This window comes from Cicer arietinum, chromosome 5 (genome assembly GCF_000331145.2).
Source record: "Cicer arietinum cultivar CDC Frontier isolate Library 1 chromosome 5, Cicar.CDCFrontier_v2.0, whole genome shotgun sequence".
Classification (NCBI taxonomy): Eukaryota; Viridiplantae; Streptophyta; class Magnoliopsida; order Fabales; family Fabaceae; genus Cicer; species Cicer arietinum.
The window spans coordinates 61,335,193-61,348,835 of NC_021164.2; the positions used below are offsets into that span (position 1 = coordinate 61,335,193).

Genomic DNA, 13,643 nt, shown 5'->3' on the forward strand with positions numbered 1-13,643 from the left:
TCTTGCTGAGTTCACCTCTCTAATTTTTAGTGCCAATATTGAAAAGTATTTCCAAATATTAACAATATGCAACCATGTACTACTAACAAGGAATAATGAAGGATATTTTGTACCACTTAAACAACTTCCACCTATTTCAATGATGTTGAATCCTCCTCTCACTAATAAGGAGCATCGATATTGGGAATTATATTTCTAGTTTTCCCAATTTTTAGTAATGGATAGAATCTTCCGATTATGAAATTTATTTGTACAACTAGAAGTAGATTTTTGGTCCACCTATTTTTTAGTATCCCCTGTAGTTCTTATCTGCAATTTATTTGTTTCCATTTTGATGGAGATTGTCTCCCCTTTTTTGTTGGCCTAAATATGTGTACAGGTCACAGCTGTTACCCTTGTTCCCTTTTTATACTTCTATTTTGTATCATGTAATCAATCATATCAAGGAAGGTTCTAAGGTTTTAGAAGAAGGTTCTTGGTATGTTGTTTAGTATAACCGTCCGACATATCTTACTATTTAGGGCTGTGTTATATTTTATATAGTTCTAAAGCTTTTTTATCAAGCCTTTGTATGACTACAGGTACCTCTGTAAAAACTAATGCCGTGAATACAATTTCACATTCAGATACAAAATTTTCTCCTCTCTCTCTCTAAATATATACACACACACACACATACACACGGTAATAAGAACTTCTGATTGATCCTTAATCATGGCCTAGCCTCACCCTAATTTGTTGCCTTAATGAAACACTGTTTCGGTGCCATCAAACTAAGTTGTGACTACCTTGAACCAGCTGTACTCTGTTCTGACAGCTTCTGACACAGTTCCAATGGCGACAATCCTAGAGTCTAGATCAAATCTAGATTATACAAGCCTCTCAAATAAGAAAGATTTTTCTCTACCAATTCTTTGGTTTACCTGCCGTCATTGATTTCATTTTATGGTACACTAGATTTTATTGTGGAAGCGTTTTATAGTTATGATTAAATAAAGGTTATCCTTGAAGGGTGAATCTTCTAGGAGTAGGTGTTTTGTTTCTAATTATTGTGAAAAACCTAACTCTCACATTGAAAAGATATAAGGTGTTAAAGAGTTAGTCAATAAGGAGTGATACTCCTTACCTTACAAGCTGGTTTGTAAAGACAAGTTAAGTCCAATATAAAACCTACGATGATACTATTGGTTTGGGCCACCCACCATATCAAACCCAATAGTGGTGGATGTGAGAGGGTGTATTGGGAAAAATCCACGTCCCTCATTAAAAAGATTAGAGTCCGTTTATTACTGCTTATTTTTAAAAATAATCACTTTTTTATTTTTTATTTTTTTTATAAAAAATATGATTTTTAATTGTTTTTATCTGTTTGTTAGAACTTTTGAAAAAACTTAGAATATGAAAATAATTTAAAAATTGTATCTAATGCGAAGCTATTTTGAGTATCTTCTCATAAAAATCATTTTTGATAACTGTTTATTTAACAAAAGTGATTTTCTTTACGGTAAACAACACAGAATAGCTTATGCTTTTTTTAAAAATCTCTGAAAAATAGCCTCTAGATTATTGAAAACCAAAATCAATTGTTGTATAACCCGTAACTAACAGGTCCTTAAGGCCTCACAAGCCGGTTTGTATGGATGAGTTGTGCCCACTATTAAAACCCAAGACTAACTATGTCTAACATTATGCATTAATAATCTTAATTTTCTTTTATGCAGAAAGATAATGTAAGGAACCAACGTGAAAATGTTGTTTTGACGATAGCCAATGCGCAGTCTCGACTTGACATGCCTGCTGAAGTTGATCCGGTGAGTCCTTTTTTAAGTATCTAATGTAGTGCTGTTTCACTATCCACCATTTATTTTTTAAGCTTGCAAGCATACTATTTTGCTTAATTTTCTGTCTCAACAGAATATTCAAATTTTGAATATATGTTGAAATTACACTTTCAGGTTTTCTGTGAGGGTTGGTATAAAACTTTTTCATGAAATTGTTAAAGCGTTCAATAAAGTTTTTTGTTTGAGTAGTGATTTAGTTACTGGCTTTCTAAGTATAGAATGTTGTTCTTCACAGTTGTACATCTTAACACAAAATGGGTCAGTTTGCTAATTTTGGCACGCTCACTCTTTGTCGGTGAGTGCTGTATGGCTATCAAGACATATGATTGACATGAATTTTAGGGAATTATAGGGTCAGCTTGTTATGCCAGCCCTTTTTTTTAAATAAAAAAAACTGAAATGGATTTGCAGTTTATGCATCTTGGTATTCATTCATTCCTTTGACTGTATGTGTTTGGACTTGACTTTCAATTTATGCGCAAGACTAATGTCATACTTGCCTATATAGGTATTTTGTTTTCTGCAGAGAAGGTTAAATTAGTTGGTAGGATCAGAGAGAGCTTCATACATTTATGTTGTTTGTTTTTTGATGCATAAAAGCATTTTAGTTTTGCGCTGAAGTAGGAAATTACTAAAAGGTCTGGGAATTTGTTGCCCATTTGGTAGGGTACGGTTGAATATATGCTAGAGGTTTGTTCACCCTTTGAGCTTTAAAGGCTCACTTTTGTATGTGATGAGATTGAAAATGGGTATATGGGGTGGTTTTTAACACAGCTAATCTAATTATATGTATGATCAGTATATGAATGCTGTAACATAAATATTATATTTAATATGGAAGAATGGTAGGAACCTCCTTTTCTCTTGTAAAAGTGTTAAAGAAATGGAAAATTGGAAAATGACTGCCAGTAAGCTAGCTATTTGACGGGCTAACTTCCTCTCCTACTCTCCATAACTGAATTATTACTATCTGCTTTCTTCTCTTTTTTTAATCCTATTTCAAACTGAACTGCCCTCTAAGCTCTACCTGCATACAGGCAACTTGTTACTTCTAAGAACGTTGACCCACATATTGCGTATCACACTTCTTTCTCCCGCATTTCCTACTCGAGACATAAGCCAGCTAACATTCTCCCTGTATGCTAAAATAGTTGGTGTCTAACAATGACTGTATTGTGTGCGTGTTTGCAGTATGGTGCCTTGATGTTTGTGCGTGGAAATGTTTTGATTGCTTCTGAACTTTTTGTTGAACTTTTTACTAACTCGACATCCATTGATTTATGTTTTTTAAAGAAAATTAATTTGTTTATTTCTCTCTTATTGCTGATGGAATGCACAGAAAATAGATGAGAAGACAATCAATGAAGTCTTCTTGAAGGTGCTAGATAACTATATCAAGTGGTGCAGATACTTGCGGATTCGTCTTGCATGGAATAGGTCATTCCTTGAACTGTTTCTTGCTTTTAATTAGATTTCTCTCTCAGAGTTTGCTTGATATGGTTTTTGTTCTCTGCAGTTTAGAGGCAATTAACCGTGATAGGAAGCTTATTTTGGTTTCTCTGTATTTTCTTATATGGGGTGAAGCTGCAAATGTCCGGTTTCTCCCTGAGTGCATATGCTATATATTCCACCACGTAAGACTTTGATTTTTCTTTTTGACCTTTTATACCTGAATATTAATTCTACATGCCGTACCACTTTACACCTATACAACTACTAACAACCTAGGAACACAACTACTAACAAACTCCTACTTATCTTTATTTGTATATCCTAACAGTTATTCAATTGGAACAAATGTTGTCAAAGATATGAACCACAGAAAATAAACAGTGAATGAAAAGAGATTCAGAGAGAAATTGATGTAATCTGAAAACTGAATCTCTAAATCTAACAGAATTGAAACTATCTTGATAACTAATCTATACTATAACTAAATCTAACAACCTCTAACAGAATATTTTAGAAGCTTCAGTTAGTTAGAAGCTGCAGCTGTTAAGTAACAGCTTTGACACGTGTGGGTTTATAGCCATGTGCTGTATATTATTTCTAATAATATTAAATTACTATCTGTTTTTTATATCTCACGTGAGTGTTGAACACAGCAAAATATTAGCCACTAATTTATTATGCAGTGTTAGCATTTGCGGAAAATTGCAGTTTTTTCAAATTTACGGCTACACAACTGAGCTATAGCTTGACAAAATTTTGTTCTAAATCGCATATTGTGGAATAATAGCGGTGTTCAAATTTTGCTACGCTATTGTGCTGTTATAGCCGCTATTTGACAACACTAGCTTAGTATACCGGTAGTCTCACGTACAGGAAGGTATTAAACACCCCTATTTTGAAGATTAATTTGCATCTTAGTATGTGGACTGTTCTGGTCAGATATTATATTTATTTTTGAATGCATTTTGATGGTCTCTTGTAGCTGGTCGTATATTTTGATTTCAAAAGGTTAGACACAACCAGTGTTGTCGATGGAGGAATATGGCGGAAGGCGAAAAATCCACCACATAAACACGACTTTGCGGCTTATGTTTCCTGCCATAATGGGCATTCCTTAACAAGTTTGCTTGTTGTGGTTTTCCAAAAATCTGCCAAGCCATGGCGGTGCCATTTGACAACAATGGACACAGCGAAATTTTAATTGAATGTTTTTTATCTCAATTTTTTAAAAAACTTCTTACTTTTTTTTTGGTTGAAAGAACAAGGAAAGTACTGTGGCTGTTTGTTTGAATGTTACATAGGTTATGCCCCTTTATCATAGTGTTAAATATTTTATGTATGAAGCTTATAGCATGGGACAGTGGGATGAATCCAGTCATAGTATTGTGGATAAACGTCTTGTAAACATTAAAACACCATTTATATAATTGTTTCCTTTAAAAGTTGAGGGAGAGTGGTCCTCGCCCTTGCTGTATTCACCTTGCTGAGAGTTGATTGTTTCAACTCAACTCAGGTCACTTTGAAAGAATGCTAATAATTCCCTGTTATTGGGTTACTTAGATGGCAAAAGAATTGGACGCTATTTTGGATCATGGAGAAGCTGAAGCTGCAGTCAGCTGCTTAACTGATGATGGTTCTGCGAAGTTCCTTGAGAAAATCATATGTCCTATATATGAAACGCTAGCTGATGTGAGTTGCTTTATTGACCCTCAGTACATTGCAGATATGTATTCGAATTTTTTGTTATCCATGAATGTTCTTTTAATTCATTTCACATTTGTCTGTTGGAATGAGTGTTCTTTCTGTAATTATAATTATTGGCGGTTTTCTTTTATTGTACACATCTATGATCCATTGGTTTAACGCTGGACATGACATCAAGAAGTAGACACCGACAATAATTTGAGAAAATAGATATGATTGTATGTAATCCCAGTGTCCTACCGGTGTTCGACACCGACACAATTTGGACATGACTTTATTATCGCTGCTACGTAGGTACACATACTTACGTGCTGCCCTCACCCCTGTAAAAATGCAGGAAGCTCATTACAAAAATGGAAAAGCTGCACATTCAGGATGGAGGAATTATGATGACTTCAACGAATACTTCTGGTTAGCAGCTATCATGACATGTAACAGTTTTTACTAGTAGGGAATTTTCAATTTATAATGTGCTGTTATGCGTAGGTCACCTGCTTGTTTTGAGTTAGGCTGGCCAATGAGGACTGAGTCGCCATTCTTATGCAAGCCAAAAAAATCAAAAAGGGTTAGTTTTGATGCTTTCTTTCTCATATTTTAGTTGTAGTCCATAATTTTTCTGTAGTTTTTTTCTACCAAAAGTGTATGAATTTTCAACGGACAATTTTGGAATTTTTTTCTCCTGCATTATAGTTTGTACTCCCTCTGTTCCTTTCAAAACATTCACTTTAGTAACGGTCGTTTTTGTAAAATATTTTCAAAGTTCAATGCAACATTAAATATTGTTTTGTCAATAATACCATTAACTATTTATTGCAGAAAGAGAGAAATAAGTGTAATGAAATAATAAATAGTTAAGGTTATTATAGGGAAAAACAAATAATTTCATGAAAAGTAACAAAAAGTTTATTGATTTTCTTGCTATGTGTAAATAAGTGTAAAATGACAATTAAAAAGGAATAGGGGAGTATATAATTTCTAATTCATTTACTTGTTTGACAATTGATGGGTACCTGTCTTTCCTTTTTTATTTGTATCATACTAATAGGAAGTTGAGTATTATGGGGTGCCCAAGTCCCACACCAAATAGTATGGGATGCTTGATGGAGTATTTAAGTGGTTTGATTCTTCCCCCTTGATAGCTAGCTGTTAAGGGATGGTTTTCCAATCTCCATGTTCTTAAATACTTATCAATTGGTCTTAGAGTTGGTTGCTGGTGATACCTTAAATGGCCGAGTAAACTGTCGTAAAGTGCATCCATCAGCTATAAAGGGCGATGCTATGATAGGGAATTGGGTATTATGAGGTGACCAAATCCCACACTTGAGTAGTACGGGATGCTTGATGATGTATTTAAGTGGCTTTGTTGTTCTCCCCCTTATAGCTAGCCTTCACGGGAGGGGTATGGGTATTATGAGGTGACCAAATCCCACACTGAGTAGTATGGGATGCTTGATGATGTATTTAAGTGGCTTTGTTGTTCTCCCCCTTATAGCTGGCCTTCACGGGAGGGTTTCCCAAGTTCTTAAATACTTATCACATACAACATGATCATACCTCTCCTTGCCATTTTCACATTTCATCTAATACTCAAACATCCATTTCTAAAATAAGGGTTAAATTTTTTTTCTTGGTGGTATCAGTTACATGGATCAAACAGGGAATGGATTCCTCTTCATTTACTGGATAATTGCCGTTGGAGAGAGGACACGTGAAATAACATAATATTATTTTATTTGTCAGTCTCTCTCCAACCGGAACTCTCCACCAACTGGAGAGGATCCACACCCATAAAAAAGGCCATTGAGTTATGTCCCCATTTTTACTTAAGGAGCAAATATTTATTATGTACTCGGGGGCAGAATATTCTTCCTCAGCTTGTAATAATGGTAGGATATGGAAGCCTTATCCCCGACTATTTTAATTTAATTTGATGTTTGGCTTGCTGGTCAATTTTATTATGAAAAGTGTATAGTCTTGTCAAAATTGGCTTTTGATGGATTGATTGAAACACTTTGAAGAAATGTTTGGTAATAATATTGTATTTTGAGAGTCTATGAGTAGTTTGACTGATGGCAATTTATGTGTTGAGGTAATGGTGACTGTTTTTTTATACTTAATCACAAAGATTAATTGATTAATTTTTCTTGCTTGTATGTTGAACACGTGATTGGCAGACTGGTAAAAGCAGTTTTGTTGAACACAGAACGTTTCTTCACTTGTATAGAAGTTTCCATCGTCTTTGGATCTTCTTGGCATTAATGTTTCAGGTTCCTCTTTCATCCATCCATCATTTTATTATGAAGTCTGAACTATGATTAGGGATGAATTCTAGCATTAAGTATGTGTACTCCTGCTCCACACAGGCCTTGACAATTATTGCTTTCAACCATGGACATATCAACTTGAATACTTTTAAAACAGTACTCAGCATCGGGCCATCATTTGTAATCATGAATTTCATTAAGAGTAAGATGTTTGTGTTTTCTTCTGTTATTGCTTTATTGAATTGCAAATAATCCTCAAAATACAATTTTTATGATGAGTAGGTTGCTTGGATGTGTTGCTCACATTTGGGGCATACACAACTGCAAGGGGAATGGCTGTGTCAAGGATAGTAATACGTTTTTTTTGGGGTGGCTTGACTTCTGCGTTTGTAACATATGTTTACCTGTGAGTTTCTGATTTTCCCTTTGCTATTTTGTTGGGCAATTAGCAGTGTCTTTATGAGTTAAAAGTGGGTGGAGGTTGTCCTCATCAAATTGATGTGGTAAAGCGATGTGTTCACAACAATTAAGTGGTGCGGATGTTTTAAAAATAACTGTAATTATTCGTAATTTCATATTATGACAAGCCACAACCAATAGATGGTTTAAATACAAATTATGCCATAACAATTTTCTGAAAATGTCATGTATATCAAATTGGCAATCCTAGTAACGCAGTACAATAAATATATAACAGACCAATTGAGACACACAATGGGAAATGATAGTAAATAAAGTGATATAATGGGAAAATCAGTAGCCTCCAGAATATTAATATTGTGTAAAACTAAAGTATAAAGGCCTTCGGCTTCTAGACTGCAAGTGATGCATAACAGTTAAATACAGATCGGATTCTCAGGGGTTCTTCCTGGATTGCCCCTGGCTATTAAGTTTATAAGGTATAGTAGGCTGGAATTTCACATTACATCAGTATCGGTTGGCTACTGAGCATTTTAAATAAGTTGGGAGAAAAGGCATGAAGTGACTTCAGACCATAGGAGTCACATCACCCTGACGTGGGCAAGGATTAAACCTACTTTTGTCAGCCGTCAGGCCATCTGGGTCATTAAGGCTGTTTTGTGCCCTGTCTAGGGATGACAACACAACCCGTACATGCGAATACCCACCCGAGCATGTCCCGATTTGAGTGGGAAAACCCGTTTCATTGGGTGTGAGTTTTCCCCGAAATTTAATCTCAGGGGCGGGGATGAGTTTGTGGGAAAGAATTAAACCTACTTTTGTCAGTCGTCAGGCCATCTGGGTCATTAAGGCTGTTTTGTGCCCTGCCTAGGGATGACAACACGACCCATACGTGCGAGTGTCCACCCGAGCACATCCCGATTTGAGTGGGAAAACCCGCTTTCATTTGGGTGTGGGTTTTCCCCGAAATTAAAACTTAGTGGCTTGGACGAGTTTGGGGGCGTTCATATCCACCCCGTCCCGTTAGTAATATTATTATCATTTTTAAAATTTTGTATACATGTACATATCAAATATATTTAACATTTTTTCAATAATAAAGATTATAATCCTCTCTATAGAAAATATGATTTTAATATTTTTAATTTTATTATTATATAATAATAATTATTTTATTATATTAATTATAATAAATATGATTTTTAAATTTATTATTTATATATATGAATAAGTGCAAATGTGGGCGGGGAAACCCAAACCCAGTCGTGGGTGGTGATTGAGACTTAAATTTCACACCCAATAAAAAACGGAGGCGGGTGCGGGTTTTTCCTGACTAGTCGGATGCAAAGGTGGGGGAGGCAAAACCTGCCCCTCCCCTGTTGCCATGCCTAGCCCTGCTCGGTTTCTAGGTGGTCAAATCAACCAATTTTGATGACACTGGTAATTAGGACTGCATCTCAACTCCCTGAATTTTTACAGCCTTTATGCTACAATTGCAGGAAGGTTTTACAGGAGAGGAAAAGTAAAAATGATGATTCATTCTATTTCCGGATATACCTGCTTGTACTGGGCGTTTATGCAGCTATACGGCTTTTCTTTGCGTTGCTGCTCAAATTTCCAGCTTGTCACAAACTTTCTGATATTTCTGATCAATCATTCTTTCAGTTTTTCAAGTGGATTTATCAAGTGAGTTGTTTTTACTAATTATATCTGAAAAGGTTATTATCAGGTTATTTTTGTATGTTATGACTCAGTTGCCTTCTCAATGAAATAATTCAGGAACGGTACTATGTTGGACGTGGTCTTTATGAGAAAATGGGCGACTACTGCAGGTGGGTTGTCAGCAGAAAATCAAACAAATCTTTCGTTCGCATATAGGATGAAACACCTACTTTTGTTTTTGAATCTTCAATCCCTTAATCCTGGAAACGAATGCGGTTAGAAGAAAGGGAAATTGGATAGAGCCAACTTGGACATTAGGTCTTTTTTGCACATGGTCACCTTCAAGTTTAATATCCTTTCAGTTTTTCTCTAAACTTTAGTTATTGTTATAATAAGTGTTTATTGAGCAACAGATCCTAATATTTTATCTCTTTATACTTTAAACAATTGATTCATGTATTTCTTTTAAGTTCATATTATTGACTTTTTTATTATGTTGAATTAAAAAAACCACAAACTTGAGACTGTCTCAGGTCGTCTTATTTATTTCATTATTATTTTTTTTTTTAGTTTTAACACATTTTAACAGCAGATAATATAGTTTCCAAAATAAAATAAGTACAAACCATTGGTTTGGATTTATTATGGATAAAAATGTTAGGATTTATTTGTTGCTATTGAGGCAGCCAAAGCCAAAAGTAATATCTTTTTTGTAATAATTGTTGGGGTTTAATGACTAATTGGACCAATGACTGTTTGAGTGAAGTTAAAGTTCAAAAGTGCAACTAATAACAAGGTTTTAAACAATTTTCCCGAAAAGAGAAATTTGTTTGCAAACTTCTGTCCTTGAGGCATGTCAATTGTGCATGGTTTAATTGTCACTATTAGCAATGTCAATGATCCACGTAGGATTGTTTCCTTAGTTGGTTATATTTGTCTTTCTTTTTGTCAGCAGTGCTACTTTATGATATGGATTTTTCACTTTTCGTTTTCACAATTTTATTTATTTTCTGCAGATATGTTGTCTATTGGTTGCTCGTGCTTGCTTGCAAATTTACTTTTGCATACTTTCTTCAGGCATGTAGTTACTTATGTAGTTACTTTTTATCTCTTTCTGTTGTGTAAATTTGTAGATACTAGATACAGTATGCAAAGACTTTGAAATCACAATTTTCTATTTGTATTCTATTCCTAATTCCTGATTTCTAATAATGCAGATAAAACCTCTTGTCAAACCTACCAATATCATTGTGAAGCTTCCATCTTTGACTTACTCCTGGCATGATTTGATCTCAAAGAGTAAGTATATAGTGTTATTATTTCATGTTTCTTTGATGGTTCAATTTTTAAGCTCCGTGTTTTTTCTACCATTTTACCTGGTATCTTGAACTGTGGAGGAAAAGGATGAAAATGGGGGATGTTGAATGAATTCCTTTTTTTTTTTTTAAAATTACACGGTGGAATTATGTTGTGTATGTTGTAAAGGCATAATGACCTTAGTCATCATTATTACTGGTTACTATATGATGTATCGTTAACCTATTTACATTCTATCGAAGCCAAAGGAAACTAGGAAAGGTGGAAAATAATACACAGTCATCCTAATTATTTACTGAAAATATGCCACCCCTTAACCACCTGTAAGATACTGTTCAACTTTCTACTTCGCAAATATGTTTCTAACTTAATGTATCTAGTACATGACTTCATTTACAACTGATAATCACTGTGTGAGAATTATTAATCACTCAATCAACCAATAATCGTTTATGAGTTTCTCTCTAGTATATATTTATCTGTCATATCAAGTAATAAAGTGTAATGCTTTGTTTTTTTTCCTTCTATCTGAATGAATTGTGTATGAATTTGATGTTTAAATGTCTCTCAATGACCAAACTTTTTTTTTTGTAGTCGTTGATGTTCTGCCTGTCTCTTCTGTCTCTCTACTTTGTTGTTTGAATTTCAATATATTAAGCTGTGTTTGTTGCTGATATTTGCATTTGGGTTTTGCAGATAATAACAATGCCTTGACTATAGTTAGCTTGTGGGCTCCTGTTGTGGCTGTGAGTATTCTGCAATTCCACTTTTTTTTCTCGTTGATCTTAGAAAACTGTAGTTTGATCACGGATTTATGCAAGTTTTGTTGTTTTTGGTAATGTTGGAGGAGTACACTGAACTAAAGACTAGTAGGTGGTAATCAGCGTTTGTTTGCACTATGCCGTTGAAAGGAAATATTAATAGAGATATTTAAAGAGTAATGAAAAATTACAGGAGTTAGTTACAAAATAATGCCATAATGATTGTCACAAACTAAATCCAATGATAGGTCTCCATTTTTGTCCCCTCCTTGAACTCCCTCCATCTAACTTTTGAATTATCCTCCATTTGTCAACACTCCTTACTGTGAACTTATTGTTTAACCATTTGTCAACACTCCTTACTGTGAACTTATGGTCTGCAATAGGAATTACTTGTATTTATTTATTTGATCTCTAACCATTTATTGTTATGTAACAATTAATTCATTGCAAGTAATTATCTCTATCGTTGATTTGTTTTTGTTGTGTGGTAATATTTTCCTTTTATAAAATATGAGAAATTTATGTGTTTTTTGTGTGTCAAACAAGATCACACATCTTCTATTTATAATGATGCTGCGATAATTACATTCAATGCCTAGGAAGTTGTATCGACTGGGATTACTACAATTAACATAGGATGTTGCACAATCAATGAATAATTAAAACATACACTGAATTTTAACACTCCCCCTCAAACTAATGCTTATTATGCTGTAAGCTTGTTACATCAAAACATTTTATCACATAAAAAAATGAAATTAAGTTTGACAACTATTGGACTAGTTTGAAAAGAGAAGACTCCATTAATGATTCATGTGTGAAAGAGTCACCACTGGATTGATCATCAATGGGGATAAAATCCACCACTAATATGATTCATATGTGGGAATAAAGTCACCACCGAAGTGATCGTCAGTGGCAATAAAAAACGCCACTAATATGATTCTTATGTGGGAATAGTATCATCACTGGATTGATCTTGGTGGGAATAAAATAATAGTCTGCGCAAATGGTACCTTGTTCTTGAAACTAAGTTCTCACAACAGCAGATACAATGCGAAAAAGTGAGTTGAAAGATGAGGGGTTGTTGAAAAATCACCAAATCATGAAAAGACCCGTAGAAAGTGGTCGTAGATAGGTGCATGTGCTCTCACACACGAATTTGGTGGAGGTGTTTGTTGGTTTTAGATGGTGGGTCTCAAGGGAAAAGGGGAGTACTACGGATAAATGTTGGTTATGGTGCAGCTGTAAAATTGCAGAGTTGATAGTGGTGGCAGACCAGAAAGAAAACGCGCGGTGACAGACAATAAGGGCACACAGTGGTAGTGGTGTGCCTGGTTATCAGGAAGGCCGACGTAGTTGACAGTGACAGAGGAATATATGTGACCAAAAATTAGAAAAAACTGAAAGGTGATGCTGCCGGCGGCAGATAGCGCTGCTGGCAGTGGTGTTGAAGCACAAAGACAAATCATATAATCATAACCTGCTCTGATACCATGTAAAATATGACAAATTTATGTGTTTCTTGTGTGTCTCAAACAAGATCACATACCTTCTATAGATAACGATGCTGCAATAATTACATTCAATGCCTAAGAAGTTGTGTTGATTAGGATTACTAACAATTAGCATAGGATGTTGCACAATCAATGAATAATTAAAACATACTATTCTTTAAGCTTTTAATTTGGGTGTTTCTTTTCTAATGCAAATCACTTGCTAATTATTCCTCCATTTCATCTTTATCCTACTTGATCCAGTTGATTGGACTGAGATGTTGTATTGTACACTGGACTCTTATAATATTTTTAAATTTTATACACAGAGGGAATCTCTCAACATAAGGAAATTGGGAAAGACTAAGCTCTCTTAGGAAGCTATATAAATAATAATGATACAATTTACCAACAATTATGGTTAAAATCAACACTCTCTTTCAAGCTTGTCCTTGTATGTAATTTCCATCTAGTTTGTTACATATACAATTTAAACAAGGTCGAGACTTAGTGAGGATATCAACCAACTGATTGTTGGAACTCACAAAGGGTGTTTTGATCTTGCCTGATAGGAGTTCACAAGTGGTGTGAGCCATGACATGACCCACCCCACTTGTGAACTCTTACTACCTGACTACCCAATCCTCGACTCTGACTACTATGGCCCTCAAAGACATGTCGTGGTTATTGTTATAATAGTTCCTAATATTGTACAACTGTGAT

The 13,643-nt window shown here is 34.7% G+C and overlaps 1 protein-coding gene and 1 non-coding gene across 2 annotated transcripts in view; both read left to right on the forward strand.

Annotated features, from left to right (window-relative positions):
• Positions 1–13,643, forward strand: part of LOC101496336 (callose synthase 10) — a 53,294-nt gene that overhangs the window by 5,319 nt on the left and 34,332 nt on the right. Inside the window, exons 7-20 of the mRNA XM_004501774.3 lie at positions 1,722–1,811; positions 3,181–3,278; positions 3,358–3,475; positions 4,854–4,982; positions 5,335–5,408; positions 5,484–5,562; positions 7,172–7,264; positions 7,361–7,463; positions 7,544–7,667; positions 9,181–9,367; positions 9,461–9,513; positions 10,360–10,420; positions 10,561–10,642; positions 11,357–11,406. Coding sequence (XP_004501831.1) covers positions 1,722–1,811; positions 3,181–3,278; positions 3,358–3,475; positions 4,854–4,982; positions 5,335–5,408; positions 5,484–5,562; positions 7,172–7,264; positions 7,361–7,463; positions 7,544–7,667; positions 9,181–9,367; positions 9,461–9,513; positions 10,360–10,420; positions 10,561–10,642; positions 11,357–11,406 — 1,341 coding nt within the window. The remainder of the gene's footprint in view (positions 1–1,721; positions 1,812–3,180; positions 3,279–3,357; positions 3,476–4,853; positions 4,983–5,334; positions 5,409–5,483; positions 5,563–7,171; positions 7,265–7,360; positions 7,464–7,543; positions 7,668–9,180; positions 9,368–9,460; positions 9,514–10,359; positions 10,421–10,560; positions 10,643–11,356; positions 11,407–13,643) is intronic.
• LOC113786819 (U11 spliceosomal RNA) lies at positions 2,093–2,220 on the forward strand. Its single transcript, XR_003473133.1, has one exon. It is a non-coding gene; the product is annotated as a U11 spliceosomal RNA (small nuclear RNA).